The following is a 22689-nucleotide window of genomic DNA, read 5'->3' on the forward strand; positions in this document are numbered from 1 at the left end:
TGGCAGCTCATGCAAATTACCACCATTGGCCCATGGGTTGCACTAGAATTGATGTGTAAGTTGACCCAAAGTTTCTTGCACTTTTGGCAAGTTTTAAATTATACTTTCCGCACCATCATAACAATTCATGAAGATTGAAAAACATTAACCATATTTTAATAATGCTGCACGTAATGTGCATAATTCTGAGCTTGTGAAAATTATTAGGGGGTTGAACTTTCAGTTCCTATTTAGGTTCAGCTCAGGGGCATTTTCAATGATTATCAGGTTTATTAAAGCTACAGGAAAATGCATCAACTTTCAGTTTCTATAAACAATTACATATTGGTCATAACAATAAATGATATTGGCACATTCAAAGTCATCTGTCACTTTACAATTCTGCTTCTTATCCCTCCCTCATGATGCATTCTTCAAGTTTCCTGATCATTGCACAAAGTACTATATTCTATTACTCATCCACAAGCAAATGCAATTGATCGGACTTTACGCACAGTATTCACATTTTGACAGCTATAACATCAACCCTACAATTTCAGTTTATAAGACATTGCCAATTGGGTTTTATTAATGCAAAAGAAAACTCCAAGTAGATTGTTTTCCAATTATTGAACAAGTTAAAACAAAAAAAAAATCAAGCCCTACATATGGTTTCAACCCTAGGACTGTATTTTTTGTTTAAAACCACCTGCTTGTGTGTTAGTGAGATACACAAGAGATTTTGTCACAACCCATTCAGAAAGTCTGGCAATAACAAGTTTCTGATTACGCCATTCTAATCTGTGACTGGTTCCAAGCTAATCTCTAACCTTTTGGATCTGCTTCCTTTAACTGTTCTTTGGCTACTTCTTCCTCTTCCTCAGCATGTGCCTGAAAGATTGCAGTTAGGAAGAAAAATAGCAATTCACAGAGTGGCCCTTCAGTGTCATTTCCAACAAGTGCTTCCTCTAGACTTTCTGTGAAAGAATCAGAAACATACCATCAGATCAGCAATATTTTTCAACGAAAATATTCTGAGAATAATATTGCACATCTAAAGTAGTGGAAAAGTTCTGGTTTACTTCAAACAATTATCAATTAGAAAACCATAGTTTTGGTCTTTTAAATGGGATCATTAGAAGACATTTGTCTCCAAGTATGAAGTTACCCAAGTTCCAAAATATTCACCCTCGTTACAGAATCCTCCATCTTCTTAAGTGGTACCTTGGGATAGAGGGAAACTTGCTTTCATACAGTTCTGTGGGTCCTGAGGTTACTGGGAAAGCCAATGTGGAAACTGCAAATTCTTCCACAAAGAGGCCCTGGCCTGATGGAACCAGTGATTGGGCAGTTTGAGAGGTGATATGCACCTCCTTCTTGCTTGGCATCCACGTTCAGTACCATCCAAAATACTACATCTCCACTCTTAGTGGAAATGAACCAGGTTCCCAGGAATTAGTGGAAATATTGGATTTCCAAGGTGGCTTTGAGAAGCTCATTGAATTTTTTTCCCTTCACCCAGTAATCTCTTTCCATGACAATATAGCATCTCCATTTCAGGAATCTGATGTCTGGCATGCAAAGTACATTTCCAGACCAACAAATTTGACCAAGCGTAATTAGGGCCTCAATGCTGGGGATGTTGCCTAGGAGAGGACACTTGTCAAGTTGCTTTTTGCACTTGGAGTATTTTGCAGAGACTTAGTTGGTGGTGTCTCTCCAGTGTCTCAAGATACCTACTTTAGGTAGGCCAAGTCCCAAAATGTACAGGAGGGCAAGCATAGAATCCTTTGGTTTATGACTGACCCTAATCTTGTTTATTATGGGGTGACATGAAAAGCATAACAAAAGGTATAATGATAGTTAGTAAAAGAAACCTTGAAAATCCAGTTACATTAATAAGTTGGGTACAAGACCTGGGAAAAAGGGCAGGTATTCTGACGAACAATTCTCCTCTCCACTTTTCAAAAGATGCCCTGTTTGCAGCAAATACTCCCCAAACTCAACACCTCACAAGAAACCACCTTCTTGGACATACGATGGCACTATCACTAGACTTATATATTTTAGAATTCCTGATCCAACAGCAATGTGGAAACAATAGTGCAAGTAATACTATGGTTCAATCATGATGTCTATTAAAGATAGCAATACAAGTGCCAGCAGCATATCCCTGGGTCCAATGCAAATTTTAAAATCTATAATTGAATCAAACTATAAGCAAACTTCCAGCTGATCATTTCAATCATAGTTTACTTGCACAAGCATCCAGTTCACACAATTCAAAATAATTACCTAGAGTCACGCCATCTGGAAACTCATCCTGGAGGTCAAATAGCTCTCCAAATGCATGCAAAAACTCCAGAACCATTAATGCATCACCAAATAGTTCTGATGGTAATCTGGTCTTCACAGGTGTTGGAGAAGGAAGTTCCTAGCAATTAAAAACACAAAACTTGGCAATGGACATTCAACAATATTTATTCAAAAGCAATCACAAATTGGTTTAGTATTATTACAAACTTACTTATCAAAGTAAGGAAAAAAAGCTTTACTCTCTCTCACCCCCCCACCCAAGGAGGCTGAAGTGAGGAGCATTTCTTCATGTGGTGACAAATCTTTGAAAGGCTTGATTACTGAGTTTATTCAAAACAGATTGATTCTGGATATTAAGAAAATCAAGTGAGATAGGCTGGTGAACTTTTTAATTAATAATTAATTTAATTTTACTTACAGCGTGGTAACAGGCCCTTCCGGCCCAACGAGTCCACGCCGCCCATTTAAATCCAAATGAACCTACCCGTATGTCTTTGCAATGTGGGAGGAAACCGGAGCACCTGGAGGAAACCCACACAGACACGGGAGAACGTACAAACTCCTTACAGACAGCGACGGGAATCGAATCCCGATTGCTGGTGCTGTAATAGCGTCGTGCTAACCGCTACGCTACCGTGCCGCCCCTAAATCAGTTCCGATTTCTGAGCTGAGCTGAATCAAGCTTCAATATCTGTACACACTGCCCGCCTCCCCAGTAGTGCCACTCCACAATAGGCAGCAGACAATCAACTACAGAGGAAGGGCAACAAATCAACTGATTAGAAAAGTTTAAAAATAAACAAATTTTAACTTAGTCTCATCAAGTTCTTTTCAGCTCTCTAGTTGAAATACAGCACTTAAATCTAACTTTCCCAAATTATGTGGGAAAAATATTTAATCTTAAACAGATCCACAAGAAAATAAATAGCAAAGAGCAGAAAGTCATGAAAAAGGCACAATATCAAATTTAAAGACATTTACAGAAAATTAAAATGTTAAGAGAAAGTTTAGAGCAACATTCTGAACCATGAGCAAAATTTTGATATACAAATCAGGATTTTAAAATTGTAATTTTTTTTTAAAAACAAGTTCATTGAAAGTGGGTACCAAACAGGGAAGAAAGTACTGTTCCTAGTGCGCATGCAAGTAAACAAATCAGCTAGTTATCCAATCACAGAGACATTGTAATTTAAAAACATCCTTACCACTTTTAGCAACAACATCTCAAATGATTATGGAACATCAAACGTGGATCAGCCAAAGACAGTCAGCAGCAGCAATTTTGTGACTGTTCAAGATAGGCATTGTAGGTTTCTTGGGTTATACAACCAGCCAATACATCACTAGACTTTCAGATAGTTACACAGACATTGGGTATCACAAGCACAAAACAGTAATAACAGAAGTATAGAAAATTTTAATGTATAGCAGATTATTGGAGTGCTCACTTAGATGCAGGAGGAAGTCCCATTTTCAAATCAAGATGCTAACTAATTTAAGTGCTTGCTGTGATATGCATGCGCAGCATGTTCCATGTGGATTTCCTGTGCAATTGCTCCTGGTTAAATCAGAGCATATGGTCTTTTAGTTATACCATTTAGGTCCTCCTCCAGTTTCTCCTCTGTACCCTTCTGGTCTCCTTTCCTTGAGAGACGTCATGGTATAGAACCAAACTCTAAGCATCTAGAGCAGGGAAACTGCAGTTTAAAATTCAACTGGTTTCTTCTCAGTTATTACCTCCTCCAGTTATGCACATTTGCCCATCACTCTTGCTTGCCAGCTCACATAACCATTCCATCCAGCTCCTCTCTGCTGCACATCCATCTGGCCCCAATCACAATTCCTTCACTGGCCATCATGTTGATTGACCTATTCTTGACACACCAATTTTGCATTTCATACCCTGCTTACTGCCTCCCTCAGCCAATTCTACCCACTCCACCTACAAAATACACTGCAGCAAATCACCAAATTTCTAACCATCCTAAAATCGCAACTTCTGCTGCACAGAAGGACAAGATCAACAGATCCATGGGAATGCGACCATTTTAAGAGACCCCTTCAACCTACACAAAACCATGTGTTGTTCCTTCATCACTGGTTATTGTATTGTTGGTTGAAATCCTGGAACTTTGTACTTAACAGCACAGATTCAAGGGAGCAGATCAACTAACTGCAATCGTGGATGGACAAAAAAAAACTAGCTGTTTCATTTGCTCTGCCCACAGCCACTGAAAGAGTAATACTTTCTAGAGGAGGGCAATAATGGAATGGTAAAGAAAATAAAGAATGAAAATGGCAACATAATAGGAGGATTCAATGGCTTTGGTTTTAATGGGAATTTTAGCAAATGTTGTTACCAGATACAATTTAAAAGCTAGATCTGAGAAAATCATGACACAGGAAGAATATGATGCAGTACAAGAGCATGTGCCAAAACAGTTGAGATAATTTCCAATGGCACAGCCCATGATTAGCCAGAACAAATGTCATTTGAAGTGGCAGAAGGAAAAGTATAACAGCAACATCTTGTGGAGGGATTCAAGAATTACATACATTATCACATCTTCCAAATGGCTGTTAGTAACACATGGATTTCAAGAAGTTATTCACAAATATTAGATAAAATTTAAAAATTGCACAGCTACCTTTAAGTCTTCACATTCCATATCTTCACGGGGTTTATTCCATTCCTTAAGATATTCAGCATACTTTTTCTTTTCTTCTCGTAGTTTCTCTCTTTCCTGTTCCAATTAGACCAAATTTTAATTACAGCAGACCTAAAATCAGTCTTCAATAATTCTATATAAATGGAATTTAATTTTTAATGACAATACTTTTAGCCAAACACCAGCAAAAATCAAGTTATTTAAAGGTAAATTAAAAAAAACCTCAGGTTTCAATTTCCTCTAAGGATACAAAGGAAGCATCAACTGAGTGACAGATGCAGGTGGGAGAGCAAGGTAAAGAGAAAGAATGGGCAGTTTAAAAATGGTGGTTATTAAGTGATTTAAAAATGTGTACAGTCCTGCAATAACAGAGCATGCATCATTTTAATTGAAAAAAAGTAGCCATAAAATTAACAAATCTGTAAGAAATTAAGAAATCTGTAGCCTGTATTTTAATTAAGTTAAACTTTTACTCATTACCCTTTCTTTCTCCAATTTTAAGCGTTCCTTTTCTTCTTTCCTTTTTATTTTCTCTTGTTCCAATATTTTCTTTAATTCTTCCTTTTTCTTTTCTTTGTCCTCCTTTTCTCTCTTCTTAGCTTCCAAAATCTCCTTTCTTTTCTTCAGCTCATTTGCTAGTTCCTCCTCCTTCCTCCTTTTGGCTTTGAGAAATAGGGAAATAATTAAACAATGCTTTGAGTTTTATCCCCAGCAGACGCCAGTGCTCAGGCACAGGAAGCAGCAGCAACAGGATGAGAACGGAGAGTCACCTGACCCAGTGAATTTTTGTTTCTCTCACCATTTTGCTTGGAGTTTTTAAAACCATAAAAGGGAGGTAGTGTCTAGTGGAGTGGCCATCTCTGGAGTGGCTATCATTGGAGTGGGAATTTAGAGGCTTTGACAAGAAGAGACCGAGGCAAAAGTGCAGAGTTGGGAGTTGGAGTGAGATTTGAAGTGGGACCTTTGCAAAGAGGTGAGTCTCTGTGCCTGAGCTTGAATTTCACCTTGCAAGAGTCTAAACAAGGCACATTTGCAAATTGTTACCAGTTGATTGGCTTATTAACAGCAGCAAATAGAGGGAAAGCAACGATAAGCGGAGTGGCCTTTGTGTGAGTGGGCCAGCGTTAGAGTGGGGGAAGCTGAGGCTTTGGTTCAAGAGGCTTCAGGGAGAAGAGGTGAAGGTACGTGTCTGGTAAGTTCTTTCCTTTCTTTGCTTTGGTGTTCCTTTAATGCCAGGACAGTACTGAGAATGGTTCCAGGGTCAGTGGTATGTTCAGCTTGAGAGATGTGGGAGTTCTGGGAGACATCTAATCTCCTGAATAACTACGTCTGCACAACGTGCATCCAACTGTAGCTCCTCACAGACTGTGTAAGGGAACTGGAGCTGCAGCTGGATGACCTTCAGCTCTTATGGGATACCAAGGCATATGTAGATAAGAAATACAGGGAGGCAGTCACTCCTGAGCTGCAGGAGGCAGGTAGCTGGGTGACTGTCAGGAGAAGGACTGAGAATAGGCAGGTAGTGTGGAGTACCCCTGTGGCTGTTCCCCTCAATAACAGGTATACTGCTTTGGATACTGTTGGGGGGGGTGGGTGGGGGAAGGTGTGTGTGTCTGAGGGGAAACAACCTACCAGGAGAAAGCTGCAGAGACTAGGTCTCTGGCACTGAGCCTGGTCGTGTGGTGCAGAAGGGTGGGGGGAGAGAAGAGGGCAGTAGCGATAGGGGATTCAATAGTAAGGGGGGCAGACAGGAAATTCTGTGGACATGAAAGGTATGTTGCCTCCTCAGTGCCAGGGTCAGGGACTTCTTGGATCGGGTCCACAGCATTCTGAAGGGGGAAGGTGAACACCCAGAGGTCATTGGTACCATTACGTACCATGACATAGGTAGGAAAAGAGATGAGGTCCTGAAGAGGAAATATAGGAAGCTGAAAAGCAGGACCTAAAGGCTAGTAATCTCTGGATTGCTGCCTGTGCCACGTGCCAGTGAGGATAAGAATAGGATGATTTGGCAGATGAATGCGTGGCTGAGAAATTGGTGCAGGGTTTCAGATTTGTTGATCATTGGGATCTCTTCTGGGGAAGGTACGACCTGTACAAAAGGGACGGGTTACACCTGAACTGGATGGGGACCAATATTCCTGGGGGCAGGTTTGCTAGAACTGTTGGGGAGGGTTTAAACTAGTTTTGCAGGGGAATGGGAACCAGAGTGATAGGTCAGAGCTTGGTTCATTTACTGTATAAGTAGATGCAGAGTGTAGAAAGCTGAGGAAGGATAGGCAGTTGAAAGGGCAAAATTGCAGGCAGTTGGATGGGCTAAAGTGTGTCTACTTTAATGTGAGAATTATCAGGAACAAGGTTGATGAACTTGAAGCATAGGTAAGTACGTGGAACTATGACGTGGTGGCCATTACAGAGACTTGACTGTCGCAAGGGCAGGAATAGCTGCTGGATATTCCAGGGTTTAGATGTTTCAAAAGAGACAGGGGCGGAGGTAAGAGGTGGGGGAGTGGCTTTGCTGATCAGGGACAGTGTCACAGCTGTAGAAAGGGAGGATGTCCTGAAGGAATCGTCCACTGAGTCAGTGTGAGTGGAAGTCAGAAACAAAGGGAGGGATCACTATTGGGAATATTCTACAGACCCCCAATAGCAGCAGAGATGCTGAGGAGCAGATCGGGAGGCAGATTTGAGAGGTGCAAAAATAACAGGGTTGTCATCATGGGTGATTTCAACTTCCCTAATATTGATTGGTACCTCTTTACTATAAAGGGGATAGATAAGACAGTTTGTTCGGTGTGTACAGGAAGGATTCCTGACACAGTATGTGGACAGGCCAACTAGAGGAGAGGCCATACTGGACCTGGTACTAGGCAATATGCCTGATCAGGTTTCAGATCTCTCAGTGGGAGAGCATTTGAGATAGTGACCACAACTCCTTGACCTTTACCGTAGCCTTGGAGAGGGATGGGAGCACACGATATGGGAAAGTATTTAATTGGGGGAGGGGGAATTATGATGCTATTAGGCAGGAACTTGGGAGCATAAATTGAGAACAGATGTTCTTGGGGAAGTGCACAGCAGAAATGTGGAGATTTAAGGAATACTTGCCTGGGGCTCTGGATAAGTTTGTCCAATTGAGGCAGGGTAAGGATGGTAGAGTGAAGGAACCATGGTTGACACAAGATGTAGACTGTCTTGTCAAGATGAAGGAAGAAGCTTACCTGAGGTTTAGAAAACATAGATCGGACAGGGCTCTGGAGAGTTACAAGGTAGCCAGGAGGGAGCTTAAGAATGGACTTAGGAGAGCTAGAAGGGGGCATGAGAAGTCCTTGGCAAGTAGGATCAAGGAAACCAAGGCTTTCTACACATATGTGAAGAATAGGAGGATGACTAGAGTAAGGGTAGGGATAAGAGGAAACATGTGCCTGGAGTCGGAAGAGGGAGGGGAGGTCCTTAATGAATACTTTGCTTCAGTATTCAGAGAGACCTTGATGTTTGAGGATGGTGTACAAGAGGCTTGTATGCTAGGGCATGTCGACTAGAGGAAAGATGATGTGCTGAAACTTTTGAAAAATATTGGGATAGATAAGTCACCAGGGCCAGGAAGCAAGGGAAGAGATTGCTGAGCCTTTGGCGATGATCTTTGTGTCTTCACTAGCCACAGGAGTAGTGCCAGATGATTGGAGGGTAGCAAATGTTGTTCCTTTAAGAAAGGGAGTAAGGATAGCCCTGGGAATTGCAGACCAGTGAGTCTTTCTTCAGTGGTGGGCAAATTACTGGAGAAAATTCTTGGAGACAGGATTTATGGGCATTTGGAGAAGCACAAGTTGATTAGGGACAGTCAGCATAGCTTTGTGGGGCAGGTTATGCCTCATGAGCCTGACTGAATTCTTTGAGGATGTGACAAAGCACGTTGATGAAGGTAGAGCAGTGGATGTGGTGTACATGGATTTTAGTAAGGCATTTGATAAGGTTTCTCTTGGAAGCCTTATTCAGAAAGTCAGGAGGCATGGGATCCAGGGAAACTTGGCTGTGTGAATTCAGAATTGGCTCGCCCATATAAGACAGAGGGTGGTGGTAGATGGAGCATATTCTGCCTGGAGGTTAGTGACCAGTCATGTTCTGCAGGGATCTGTTCTGGGACTCCTGCTCTGATTTTTTTTTTAAATGACTTGGATGAGGATGTGGAATGGTGGGCAAGTTTACTGATGATACAAAAGGATGATGGTGTTGTGGATAGTGTAGAAGGTTGCTGTAGATTACAACAGGGTATTGATAGAATGTAGAGCTGGGCTGAGAAGTGGCAGATGGAGTTCAACCTGGATAAATGTGAAGTGATACACTTGGAGATTGAATTCCAAGGCAGAATACAAGATTAATGGCAGGACTCTTAGCAGTGTGGAGGAACAGAGGGATCTTGGGGTCCAGGTCCACAGATCCCTCAAGGTTGCCATGCAGGTTGATAGGATTGTTAAGGTGGTGTATGGAGTGTTGGCCTTCTTTAGTTGGGATACTGAGGTCAGGAGCCATGAGGTGATGATGCAGCTCTACAGAACTCTGGTTAGACCACACTTGGAGTTCTGGTCACCTCATTATAGGAAGGATGTGGAAGCTTTAGTGTGCAGAGGAGATTTACTTGGATGTTCCTTAGATTGGAGAGCATGTCTTATGAGGATAGGTTGAGTGAGCTAGGGCTTTTCTCTTTGGAGAGAAGGATGAGAGGTGACTTGATGGAAGTGTACAAGACGCATAGATTGAGTGGACAGTCAGGGACTTTTTCCCCAGGGTGACAATGGCTAACATGAGGGGACATAACTTTAAGGTGATTGGAGGAATGTATAAGAGGAATGTCAGGGGTAAGTTTTTTTGAAATACAGTGGTGGGTGCATGGAATGCACTGCCTGCAGAGGTTGTGGGGGCAGATACATTAGGGACATTTAAGAGACTATTAGATAGACACATCTTAGAGCAGGATAAAATGTTGACACAACATTGTGTGCCAAAGGGCCTGTACTGAGCTGTAGTGTTCTATGGAAACTAATTCTGAAAATGCAAGTTAACGAATAAATCTGCCAAGATTATTGCTAAAATTGTGGAATATATAAACTTCCACTTTCAAGATTGTATCAAGCCATCACTGACCCAACTCAGCATATTCCTCCCGTTTCAACTTCTCAGATCTCAAATACATCAACAACAACTAACTTTGTGAAATACCTTCCCTGATGCTTCTGAGCACCACTGTCAATGACAGACTTCTCAAACATTTCAATCTTTCAAAAGCCTTTATTACATTGACTAATGCTGTGCCTTTCGGTGATCCATATTTTTGAAAGCACCATTCTGTCTAATTGCTGATGTAGCTAGCAAGTTAACTTCAATACCTTTTCTTGTATACCACATGGTTAGAGTAACAAGTGGCCTCACTTTTGGCACATATTATAATAGCTGTATGTAACTGTTCAGGTAAATTAACTGTACTCAAGATTAAGACATTATCAACATTATGCCCTTCCAATTCCATTCAGATGTAGTATGTATTTTATATATGCTGAAATATTAAAATCTCTACTCAATGGCAATACTAAATGACTCAGCTCACTTTCTGTTCGAAACTTTGGACTTTAATCTCTAGTTTAATCTCAAATTCCAGATGCTTCTCAAATGATGCACTAAGTGATCAGGTTAGCTTTCAAACTCAACCATCGACTATGATTACCTAAACTTGAACTTCAAACATGTTCCAACCCCATTGAGAAGGCAAAATGAAAATGGAATCCAAAAAGTGCACTCAAGCTCCATCCACTTCCCTATCACAATCTGGCAGTAATAGTAAACTTGGAAGTAAGTAAGTGACTGCTCTTTAAGATGCAAAATGAAACAGGGTATACCTTGTGCTTTCATTTCTTCTTTTTGCCTGCGCATCTTTTCAATTTCTCGTGCAGGTTTATTTTTGTACTTTGATGCATCTTCTCTATCGGTAGCACTATCAGACTGTAACTGGAAAGGTAAAAACTTAGTTATGTCCTTCTCTTCACCATCCAGATTCTCACACTTTCAGGTGAAACAGCAATTTATTCATGTCCCACACATTATATGCAGTGAATAGTTGTACTAATGTTTTATGTCTTTACATTGGAAAGGAGCTTGGGCAGTTTTTTTGCAGAATGCATTCATTTAGTCAACAAGTATGATCGAAATGTCAATTAACTTCTCTGCTACACTGATTTCAGTCCTCACCCTTGTTATAATGAAGCCCCATGCAAACTTGCGAAACAGCATTTCATCTTCCAACTTGCAAAACAGCATTTCATCTTCCAACTTGCCTTCTGGACTTAGCCTATATGTAATATTTCAAAAATGATTCTGTTGCCACTTACACCCTAAAATTATTACATATTACTCTAATCCCTTTGTCATTTCTAATTTTTCTTTTCTTTCCTCCTTTCCTTGCACCACAAGCTCTTTCTAGTTCTGAAATGAAACAGTAACTTAACATATACTGCCTGACCTGATATTTTCACCACTTCTTTGATTAAAAAAAAATAGATTTTGCACCCAATGGTAGTTTTAACAAAAGGTGAGATGATTTTCCATGGAAAGGTGAGGGGAAGAACAAATATAAAATGAATCTTTTGTACCTACTTCTGAACAGCACACAATTTCTCAAACCAGAACAAGCAAATGCCATGGGGGGGAAAGTTTGATTAAAGGAAGTCCATTAGAACAAAACTTATGCCTCAAAACAAGCAGCTGCATTCTCATGCAACCAACCAGATAAACCAAACTGAAGTACAATCACCTTGCAATCTTCCCTGTCGAATGTTAAAGACAACTACATGATGTGTTAATATTGTTAATAGAGCAAACTTTTGTAATCACGTTGGGATTAATTTTACACATTTAACAATTCACACCAGTTACATCTGTCTGTTGTCCTGGGGGGGGGGGGGGGGGGGGGTCCTACTTCCAAACCAAAAAGAAATTAACCAACTAAAAGGGCAAGACAATTTGCTTATTAAAACTGGAAAAATGATAACTTTGCACTAGAATCAGACATTTGACTATAAAGTTAATTTAGTGATCAATGAAAACATTTGTGCAGGTAATTTATATTAATTACTAGGTAAAAAGACAGTGCAAAGCATTTAACATGCTTAACAAAGTTAGATGGGAAAGCAAGTAGAGAGTTTACAAAGGGATAGTTTTGTTAACTGAGTAACAAGATGGCAGGTGGAATAGAGTGAAGGCATTATAGGCAGATGTAGTTTGTAAATATCAATTAGCAGGGAGGCATTAGAAACAAATTATCAAACACTAGTTTGCAACCTTCAGAACTAATTAAAAAATTGGTAAGATTCTCCATCTTAAATTTATATTCTGCAATGAACTATGAATGTAACTTAATCACCAAACATGATGGGAACACTTGACCAAAACTAAAAGTCTAGTCAGAGACAGGAAGGATCAGCAACCCTGTCCTGACAGGAGTCAAAGTTCAAGTCAACGTAATAACAGTAATCTACATTAAAGCTTGAGGACCAGAACCAAAGGATGAAGGACAACAGGTGAATGATCTGCAAATGGTAGTCAGACAAGTTGGACTAATACAGTCAATACATGTGAAAATGAGAGCACCTGATGCAACTGAGGCACAAAGATCAGTGGGATGCAACAAATGGTCACCTGTCCACTAGAACCAACATGTGAACATATCAGTGTCTGTCTGTCAATGTTTCTAACTGTAAAACTCAGTCTATTCTAGCAGAAAGAATCTTAGCTTTCCACTGCACACATGTATTGATTGAACAAAGGTTTGTTATTTCAGCATCTACAGACTGAGTGGTATCAAAACAACTATGGAAAAATGTGTTCTTATTCACTTGGTAGGAAGTGCAAAAAACAGTACAATGAACAGTGATAAATGAGTAAATATTGCTTTACAGAAGAATCTTGGTGCTTGTGTAGAAAACAAATCTACAGGTATAATAACCAATAAGGTAAATGATGCAATGCAATCCAATCCAAATACTTAGCAATGAAAGCCAATGGTAAAGAATTTTGGCTGAGATCATACAGAACTTAGACTTTACTTGGAGAACCACTTTGTTTTTGTTTCTGCACCTTGGAGTTCATACTTCCAAAAAGTTATAATTAGTCTAATAAATCCGTGTGAATCCAAGGGTAAATAGGCTACACAGAGATGCAAGATGATTGGCTGTTAAGCATAGGGAGTTGAATGAATGGGAGGTGATCTCCTTCAGACAATTCCATGAAGAGCATGGAACAGTAGACACTATCCAAGCTGCAGTTTTGTTCTTGGCACTTCTCTTGGAGACAACTCCAAGAGAAGTGCCAAGAACAAAACTGCAGCTTGTTCACCACCTTTCTTGATATCACTAAACCTTTTGACACTGTTGTGAGGTCCAATGGAACATAACAAAGTATCGTTGTCCTGAAAAGTTAATCACAATTGTCCAACACAATGACGGAATAATGGCCAGAGTAACGGATGACAGTCTTCAGATCTCCAATGGTGTGAAACAAGGCTGTGTGCTTGCCTCCAAACTGCTTAGTTTGATGTTCTCTGCGATGCTGTCTGATGCCTACCCTTATAAAGAACATGGAATCAACCTTAGATACAAAAATAATGGTGCTCTTTTTAACCAAGGAGGCTCTCAGTCAAAATCAAAGTATGAGAAACCACCTTAAGAGACTTCCCCTTTCCAGTGCATGTGGCAAATCTGGCCTCACAATTAGCGTAAAGAAAACAAATTATGCATCAAACACCCCATACACAAAACCATACAGCCTTGTGAATGGTCAGAGGTTTTCAATAGTGGACAAGTTCACATACCTTGGCAGCGTTTTCTCAAGGTCAGTCAACAACAAGATTGCAAAAGCCAGCTCTGCTTTTGGAAGACTGAGAAGCGTGGGAACAAAAGGAATCAGCCTAAAGAACAAGCTGAAGATGTGCTGTTCGAATACCCACTTGATTATGCTTGCAAGACATGGAAAGTGTACAGCAGATATGCCAGACAGCTTAACCACTTCCATGTTAGCTGTCTACCCACTATACTTCACATCGAGTGGCAAAACAAGATTCTAGACAGATTCTGAGCTGAACAAAGTTCACCAGCATTTACCTACTGTAGAAAGAATCACAGATCAAGGAGACAGGATATGTCAGATGACAGAAAACCAAAGCAATTACTTTATGGAGAGTTGACAGAAGGAAAATGATCAAGTGGTGGACAGAAAAAGATTCAAAGACTCTCTTCGAACGTCCACGAGGAGTTTCAACATTGACATACCACTGGGAACAAGCAGCATTGGATTGTCCTGTTTAGCATACCTACATAAAAAGCAGTGCTTGCACACATGTGGAATCGAAAAGGAAAAGAATCACAAAAATCAAGAATTACTGATGCTACAGCATCCCCACACCTCTATCACCAGTGTGAAAGGAACTTCCAGTACCAGATTGGTCTAATCAGCCATCTCCATATGCATTGCAACACTATAGACTAGATGTCATGGTCTTACTTGAGAACAAGGGACCAACAAGATTCCTAGTACCAACCAATTCCTGGGATAAAGGCTTAAATGGCTGTATGGTCTACTCCTGATGTTATTTCCATGTTTTTATGATGGGGGCTGACAGGATACATAATAAGAAGCTATTTCTTCTCAATAGATAATAAAGGGGTACCATTTCAAAATTAGGATCTGCCATTTATTATGAGGACAAATATCTTCAAGCAAATTTCCAAATATCTTTGGAATTCTCCACCGTGAGGTTCAATACTTCATCACCGAATGTTAAAATTTGAGATCAACAGACTCTGGACTTAAAGGCTGCTTGGGAGCACAAGTGGCCGAGACACAAGATCAACCACAACTTTATTAAATGGCAAAACAGGGCTGTTATGGTTTACCCCTGCTTCTATTAACATTCATTACTTATTGATAATGAACCCAATTGAAGTGATGACAGTAATGGACATGACAATCTCAGGGAAGTGAAAAACCAGGAAAGGTGGTTGTAGAGTTAAGTGCACCAATGCACGTGAAAAAACTGCTGAGATTTTTGTGCAGAATATAATCAAAAAACCAAATGATATGCTGGTCTTTATCTGTAGAATGTATACCACATATAAAAATTCTGCATCTATATCTGTACATACTCTTAGTAAAAGCACAGCTGAGAAGTTTAAGATACCACAACTTAGGAAAGAAATGGTGATTCAAGAGAATGCAGTTTATACTTAACAGAATGAAATTTGATGAGTCACAGAGAAAGACAGCATGGAAACATACCCTTTGGCCCAAATCTACACCAACCATCACCCATTTACACTAATCCCATATTAATTCCACTTTTCATTCTCCCTAAATATTTGTTAAATCCCCGCAGATTCTATCACACACCTATGTATTAGTGGCGACTTACAGTAGCCAATTCACTTGCAAACCTGTATATCTTTGGGATGTAGAAGGAATTTGGAGCACTCAGTGGAAACCCATGTGGTCACAGGGAAAACATGCAAACTCCACAAAGAGCACCAGAGGTCGGATTAAACCTGGATCTCTGGCACTGATGTAGTAGCTCTACTAGGTGAGATACTGTGCCACCCCATGCATACTCCAAGAGTTAATTGAGGCAGAGAGAGAATTCCTTCCAATTTCGAAGTGATGTGATTGGATTTTCCTGGGTATTGAGGGTAACCAGTTGGAAAGGAGTGAAATCGCTGTGGTTCAGGAGTCTAGCCATAAAGGAATTGTCCAAAAAACACAAGACCGAACTTTCAGGACTGAAGTTGGAAAACACTTACGAATAATAGTCAAAACTTGTAACAGGCTCCTATGGAGAGCTATAACTTTAATATACGTTAATTTACTGTAACTTTCAACAGTAATTGCAGGATTAATTTAAAAATGATGTTGATGGATCTTTGTAAACTAAAGGTATTGAAAGATTTGGAACTAAGGCCTCTGATACATTGACCTGAATCTATAATATTTTGAATGCTATTTTAAGCTACTTGCAATCAGTTTACATGCAATTCCCATATAAATTTCAATAGCATGAAGTTTAAAGATTAAATATTTCTGGTTCAGATATCCAATTTACAGTAGCATCTCTAATCCTTCAGAGCTTCAACATAGTTAAATTATCTAGAAGTCATAACATTTGAAGTTCCTGCCTGATAACTGTCTTAAAAGTAAATTACTTGATACTCACATTTGTTAATGAAGAACAGTTCTTGGGAATCCTTCCTCGCCCTGAATGAGAACCCAAGGTAAATGTTGATAGATCATCCGGGAACAAGTGTGAAAAGTTCTGCTCTGAAAGCTTGTATTTATCTATTGTTGTAGGCTGAATAAAAGCAAAGACATTGGAATTAAATGTACCCACAAAGTGAACCATGTACAAAACTGATAACATTTCTCTCTCAACAAAGCAACCAAATCCATTTTAAATATGCTGTTTGTGAAAAGACATTTGAACTGGATTTGAAAAAAAAGAATTTCATGATAACATAATTAATCCTCGAAAATTAGAACTGGTAAAGCATGTGTAAGATACTCATGAGCCAATCAAGGACAACCTAGCATGGTTAGGAACAAGAGAAGTTGGGAGTTTTTTTTTAAAACCTTTTGGAACTAGTAGCTCTCCAGAGGAGCCTGTGTTAAGGCTTTTTAAACATCTCTGATATGCACATTGGTACAGATACAGCAGGTCAATTGTAATATAAGGGAACAAATTTGGCATAAACATGTAGTTCGAATGGATACATTTCCCCTATGATACTTTCAGGTAATAGGTTACATGAAAGTTTTCAACTTAATAGTTCACAAACATGAATAAAAAACAAAGTTCTAACAGAAGATCATCGACCACAAGCATTAATCCAGTTTCTCTCTCTGCAAGTGCTTGTCTGACCTGTTGAGTATTTCCAGCATTTTCTGATTTCAGATTTGCATAACCTGCGGCATTTTGCTTCAGTTCATAAATTGGGACAAAATGAAAGTTTAAAGCTAAGGTACAGGAGAAAGGAAAAGAATGAACTCAGAATGTGTGATTTACTGTGGGGCTAACAGTGCTAAAGCAATAATATCTCAAACTATCCTTCTCCCGCAATTAAATTTTCAAATGATTTTTCTTTCTTATGATTGAATGTAGCATCCATTTTGAAATCATAAAATTAGATATTTTTTTAAACTACCATTTACAAGGATAAAACTCCTACACCCCCTAGTGGCAGTTCAAAAGGGAATCTGAAAACCTAGGAAGTAAAAGGCAGCAAAAACAAAAATCCAGTTTGAACAGCAAAGTGAAAATGAATGTCATACAACAGCATTGGTTACACATTAGCTTATTCTTCATACCCTATGTTAAAGCAGTATAAACCAACTTAGAATCCTATTCTATACCAAATTCTCAATATTTGACAGTCATTTTTAATATAGAAAACATTAAAATTAGATTTTTTTATTCCAGAATGGAGACTTCATCAACCTAAGTTAGGTAAGTAGGCTAACTTGAGTAGAGAGAAACTGCAGAGAGAAATAAAAGGCTGTTGTACGTTTCCTTCAGTATCTAACATAGCATATTTGGTGTCATTTCAAGGAACACTGTTCAATCCAAAAGCAGATAAGAAAGCCGCCAGCAGGTACAAGTGCAAAGCTTGCACTCACCTTCCAATAATTATTTTAATAATATAAATATCACTTCGAAAATTAATGATCATCAGTACACTAAGAAGGTAATTCTTACCTTCACCTTAAGTATGCCATGCCGTAATTCACAATGTTGTTTGAGAAAGAGCTTCAGTTTATCTCGGGAATATTGATTTTTCTTGCGACTGTTAAAAGGAAGGAAAAGCTTAACTGTAGCTACATATATAGTGGGAGTAGACCACCTGCCCACCACCCTCCCCTCGTATCTCTCCAGTCAATGTATGTGATCATGGCTGATCAACTCTAAGATCCCTCAACTCAACATTTCCCTCAATTCAATCACCTTTCAAAAATGTATCCATCTCATTTAAAAACCTGTGATCTAGCCTTAATCCTCAGATAGAATTCTAGAGAATAACAAACCCCTGCAAGAAGAAATTCCTAAACAGTTTTTAATGACTACCCCTAATCTCATATTTATACTATGTCCTCTTGTTTGAGACTCACTAGAGGACACAGGTCAACATCTACCCTGTCTTGACCCCTTTTGATCTTGTGATTTAATAAAATCACCTTTTGTTCTTTTAAACTCCAAAGAAAGTGCATCGTTTTTTGTTAGCTGCTTATGACAGGGCAACCCTCTCATACCAGAGGGTAGCATTCTAGATTGCCTCTAATACTCAAGTCTTCTTAAAGACTAAAACTGTCCACAGTACTCCAGGTGTGCCCACACCAACACCCTCTACAAATGAAGTAATACTATTTTTAAGTTCCAACACCCAGCAGTAAAGGCCAAAATGCCATTTGACTTGTTACTTGCTGCACCTGCATGCTAACATTGTGTTTCATGCACAAGAACCACCAGATACCTCTGTGTGCCACTCATTTGCAGTCCATTTCCATTTAGATAGCAGTTTGACTTTGCATTCCTCTTACTATGGTTCACAAATTTGTTTTTTCCTACATTTAACTCCATTTGCCAACTTTTTGCCCACCATCTCCATCTCGTTGCAGGATCCAAAGATTCTCATGACGGCATACTCTTCTTCCTTCCTCCCCCCCACACCTACCACAAACTTGGATTCCTTGCACTCTGCCCCCTCCTCCAAGTCATTAATATAGATTGTACATAATTGAAGACTACCAAGGATTGATCCTTGGGGCACTCCACGAGTTGCATCTTTCCAGCCTGAAAGACCCATTTATTTCAAATGTCTTCTGTGCAATCACTAATCTTTAGCACATTAACACTTTTCCTTAATACAGTAAGATCTTATCTTGTCCACTAGCCTTTTGTGACATCAAATGTTTTCTGGAAATCCATAAATACACTACATCTATTAGTTCACCTCTGGTGACTCTACTTATGATGTTCTTGAAGAACTCAAGCAAATTTGTCATGATTTCCCTTCCACAAAAGCATGTCAACTTTATTTGAAGGTCACAAGCTGTTCTATGACTATTATTGATTTGACTCAAAAGATGTTAAACTAGCCTATAGTTTCCTGTGTTTTGTCTCCCTCTCTCCTTGAATAAGGACACCACATTCAATCCACTAGTACCCTCCCAGAATTGAGTTTTTGAAACACTTCAACCAATGGCTCTATCTCTGCAGCTACTTCCTTCAAAACCCTTGGATACAGGCCATCAAGTCCTGGGGAATTGTCTGTTGGCTTTTCCCAAAAGTTTGTACCTTCTGATAGGTATCATTATAGTTCCATTATTTGAAAATAGCCTCTTATTATTGGAATATCAGCAGAATCCTCCTCTGTGAAAACTGATACAAAGTATTGGTTTAAATTATCTTCCATCTCCTTGTTTACTGTTATTAATTACCCAGTCTCATTCTACAGGGGTTCCGCACATTGGTTTCTTTTTACAGATTCAGAGGCTCTTGCTATTACTTTTGACATCACTTGCCAATTTACCCTCAGTTTTCTCTCTCCTCATCATTTTAGTCCTCTGCTACTGGTTCCTGAAAATTTCCCAGTCCTCTGGCATACCACCACCACCTTTAGCCACATTGTAAGCTCCAATTTTTCATTTAATATTTTCCTTGACATCCTTAGTTAACCATAGAAGGTTCAGGTTTCTCAGATTTTTTCCAAATGTGATAAACAGCTGTGTAAATATCTATCGCCATTAATCTACTAACCTTTCCTCGAGCCTATTTTCCAGTCCACCCAAGATAAGTCTTCCTTCAAATGGTTGTCATTGCCCTTATTTTTGAGGTCACCCTCAAACTGCATCTGGAATTCTACCATGTTGTGATCAACACTCCCTAGAGAATCCATAACTGCAAGATTTCTTACTAATCTTACCTCTTTACATGTGATGAAATATAAAATAGGCCATTCACAGGTAGATTCTGTGATGTATTGCTCTACAAAACAATCCCTGATGCACTTCAATTTTTCTTCCACTGTAGCCTTGCCAATTTGATTAGTCCCATCAACATGCACATTAAAGTCATCTATGGTAACTGCAGTACCTTCTTGCGCACTGCCAATATTTCCCCATTTATGCTCCGTCCTACATTACAATTAACACTTCAGGGTCTTTAAACAACCCCTCACTCTAGTCTTCTTTCCTTACTTTCATCACATCCTATGGCATCTATTCATCCACTCACTGCACTGATACCTTGCCTAATAAATAAGCTATCCCATCTCCTCTCTTTGGAGCATTGAAAAACTTGAATATTGAGCCACTGTGTAATGAATTGATCTGTACAAACAAGTTTTTCACTATACCTCGGTACACGTTACAATAATAAACCAATAGCAGTTCTGGTCACCATGTGAGCCACCATTAAGACACCAAAGAACAATGATTTCCAGCTAATATTTCAATATTCAAGTAGATTTTAATCTTCCAGGAAAACAAGTCATCACAAATACTCACTTCATCTGCGCAGCTTTAATTAAGATTTCATTTCCTTCAGTTTTAAGTGGTTTCACCTTGTACTTAAATAAAGCTACATCAATCTTGCTTTTCTTTTTCCTGCAAAAATAAATTAACACTGGTTTATAATATCAAATGTTAACAATATTCTGTGATTCTTTAAATAAGATTGCCTTATTTACTTTTAAGTATACAGTTGTTGTAAAATTCAAGTACAAGCCTTTTTGAATAAAGGCACAACCATGTTTTTTTAAACTGGACTACTCAGCCTTATCGTTATGTACACTTGTCCCCTACAAAATGATTTGTGGGGATTTCAAAAAGGAATCTTAAGATACCAGACTTAGCTTCTATCCAAACCCTGTGGTTATCTCCATACTCTGTAAAACACTGAAGTAGTTAAATAAATTTAATGCTTTATACATTTTGGTCAGCTGTCCACGACTTCTTCAATCTGATTATCTGCTCATTTGCTAAAACTGACATCACTGCTGTGGGACCCCAGACTTCTTAGTTAGTTGACTGAGAAAAAAAACAATTGTTTTGCTACAAGGTATTTTCTCAATTTCAATTCAATTGGCAGTGTTTGGATTCACAACACGAGATTAGTCCTAACTGACAAACAGAAACTGCAGGGTGACTGTTGTCAGAAACATGAATGGCTTAGTTAAAGAAGCTAAGGAACAAGGTAAATCCAAGAATAGTGAACTATTACTGCACCCAACTGCTTTTACCAAACCTGACCCTTGGCAAGTGCCACAAACCAAAGAGAATTTTATTTTCCAGCATAAACATCCCTTGGGATGCCCACAAGCAAATTTAAGCAGAAGAATCACTACTTCCAAGGAAGTTAAAGTGCAGAATTCCCTTTTTCTGGGGGAGAAATACTATAGATTAATTTACTTTTCCTTATTCATAGTCAAATACAAATCCGTGCAAATTGTTTCCTTACTGCCATTTCATATTTTCTTATGACATAGGAGACCATTTATTCCACTGAGCCTATACCAGCTGTCATCAGTCCTATTCACCCACTAATTCCCTGCAACCTATGCCCACCAACTCCCCCCAGTTTTACTGCTACTCATATACCGTACATTATGGGTAATGATCGAACCAACCAGCAGGTCTTTGAAATAGGGAGGAAATCAGAGCATCAGGAAGAATCCACGTAGTCACATGAAGGTTGTGCAAAATCCACAAAGGCAGCACACTAAGTCAGGATCGAACCGAGATCAATGGAACTGTACAGCAGCAGCACCGTTGCTGTCTCGTTAATTAACAGAGATCACAACAGGCAACATGCTATATTATGCTTGATTTGATATATGATGCTACAGATCTTTGATCCTGCTAATGCATTGATTTTGCCAACAAAAAGTGCATTGGAAATCAGTCTGCATATCCAATTTGTCTACCATAAAAATTGTTGCTAAGAACTTGAGAAAGAGGTCTACAGTCTCTAGCCTGTTCTGCCATTTCTAAGTATGACTTGTTTCAACTTCTCAAAATCATCACATCTGCTGCTTGAATGCAGTACGTGCCATTCCAATGTCATCTTTAACAGCTCAGCTCATGTATCACTACTGATGGATAGCCCACTCGTTATCCTAATATTCTTCTAATGATCATTTTACTCCAATATATCACAAAAAGTCCTCCTCTCATGAAGCCATTTAGAATCTTAATCATTTTCAATGGACAGATCACACAAGCAGCAGTTTTACTAAATCCTATTCAATGACAAACTGTGGCAATAGTTTTAACTTGTAAAAAAGTAGTTGCTGTAAATTCTAACTGTTCCAATCTTCACTCACATTCATGGAAATGGCACATGTAGTTATACCCAGCCAATTTACAATTTAAAAGTAGAATTGAGAAATAGTTTCATAAAAATCAACTCTAAATTAAAGAAACAAGAATTTCTACACAAAGTGGGCAGGAAAGAAACTTCAGCTGTAAGACTGGAATTAGATGGCCAAACCAGGATGGTTTAACAACATCAATGGAAAAAAATGAAGTGAAAGAAAGTGGGACAAACATGAATAAATGTGAATGATTTATTTCTGTACTAGGTAAGCACCAATATGGACTGCTTGGGCTGAATGTATCAGAACATTACACATTTGCTTCTAAA

The 22689-nt window shown here is 39.1% G+C and overlaps 1 protein-coding gene across 2 annotated transcripts in view; it reads right to left on the reverse strand.

The window, feature by feature from the left end:
* Positions 1 to 22689, reverse strand: part of baz1a (bromodomain adjacent to zinc finger domain, 1A) — a 63421-nt gene that overhangs the window by 32946 nt on the left and 7786 nt on the right. The window contains exons 5-12 of one of the 2 annotated variants that reach the window (XM_052025254.1): positions 20553 to 20651; positions 17746 to 17833; positions 16210 to 16344; positions 10856 to 10958; positions 5445 to 5626; positions 4944 to 5039; positions 2275 to 2413; positions 810 to 956 (exon numbers count right to left, since the gene is read on the reverse strand). In XM_052025254.1, the coding sequence (XP_051881214.1) occupies positions 810 to 956; positions 2275 to 2413; positions 4944 to 5039; positions 5445 to 5626; positions 10856 to 10958; positions 16210 to 16344; positions 17746 to 17833; positions 20553 to 20651 (989 nt within the window). Of the gene's footprint in view, positions 1 to 809; positions 957 to 2274; positions 2414 to 4943; positions 5040 to 5444; positions 5627 to 10855; positions 10965 to 16209; positions 16345 to 17745; positions 17834 to 20552; positions 20652 to 22689 lie in introns of both variants that reach the window. The other variant, XM_052025245.1, reaches the window with a different exon arrangement.

This window comes from Pristis pectinata, chromosome 1, assembly GCF_009764475.1.
Source record: "Pristis pectinata isolate sPriPec2 chromosome 1, sPriPec2.1.pri, whole genome shotgun sequence".
Classification (NCBI taxonomy): domain Eukaryota; kingdom Metazoa; phylum Chordata; class Chondrichthyes; order Rhinopristiformes; family Pristidae; genus Pristis; species Pristis pectinata.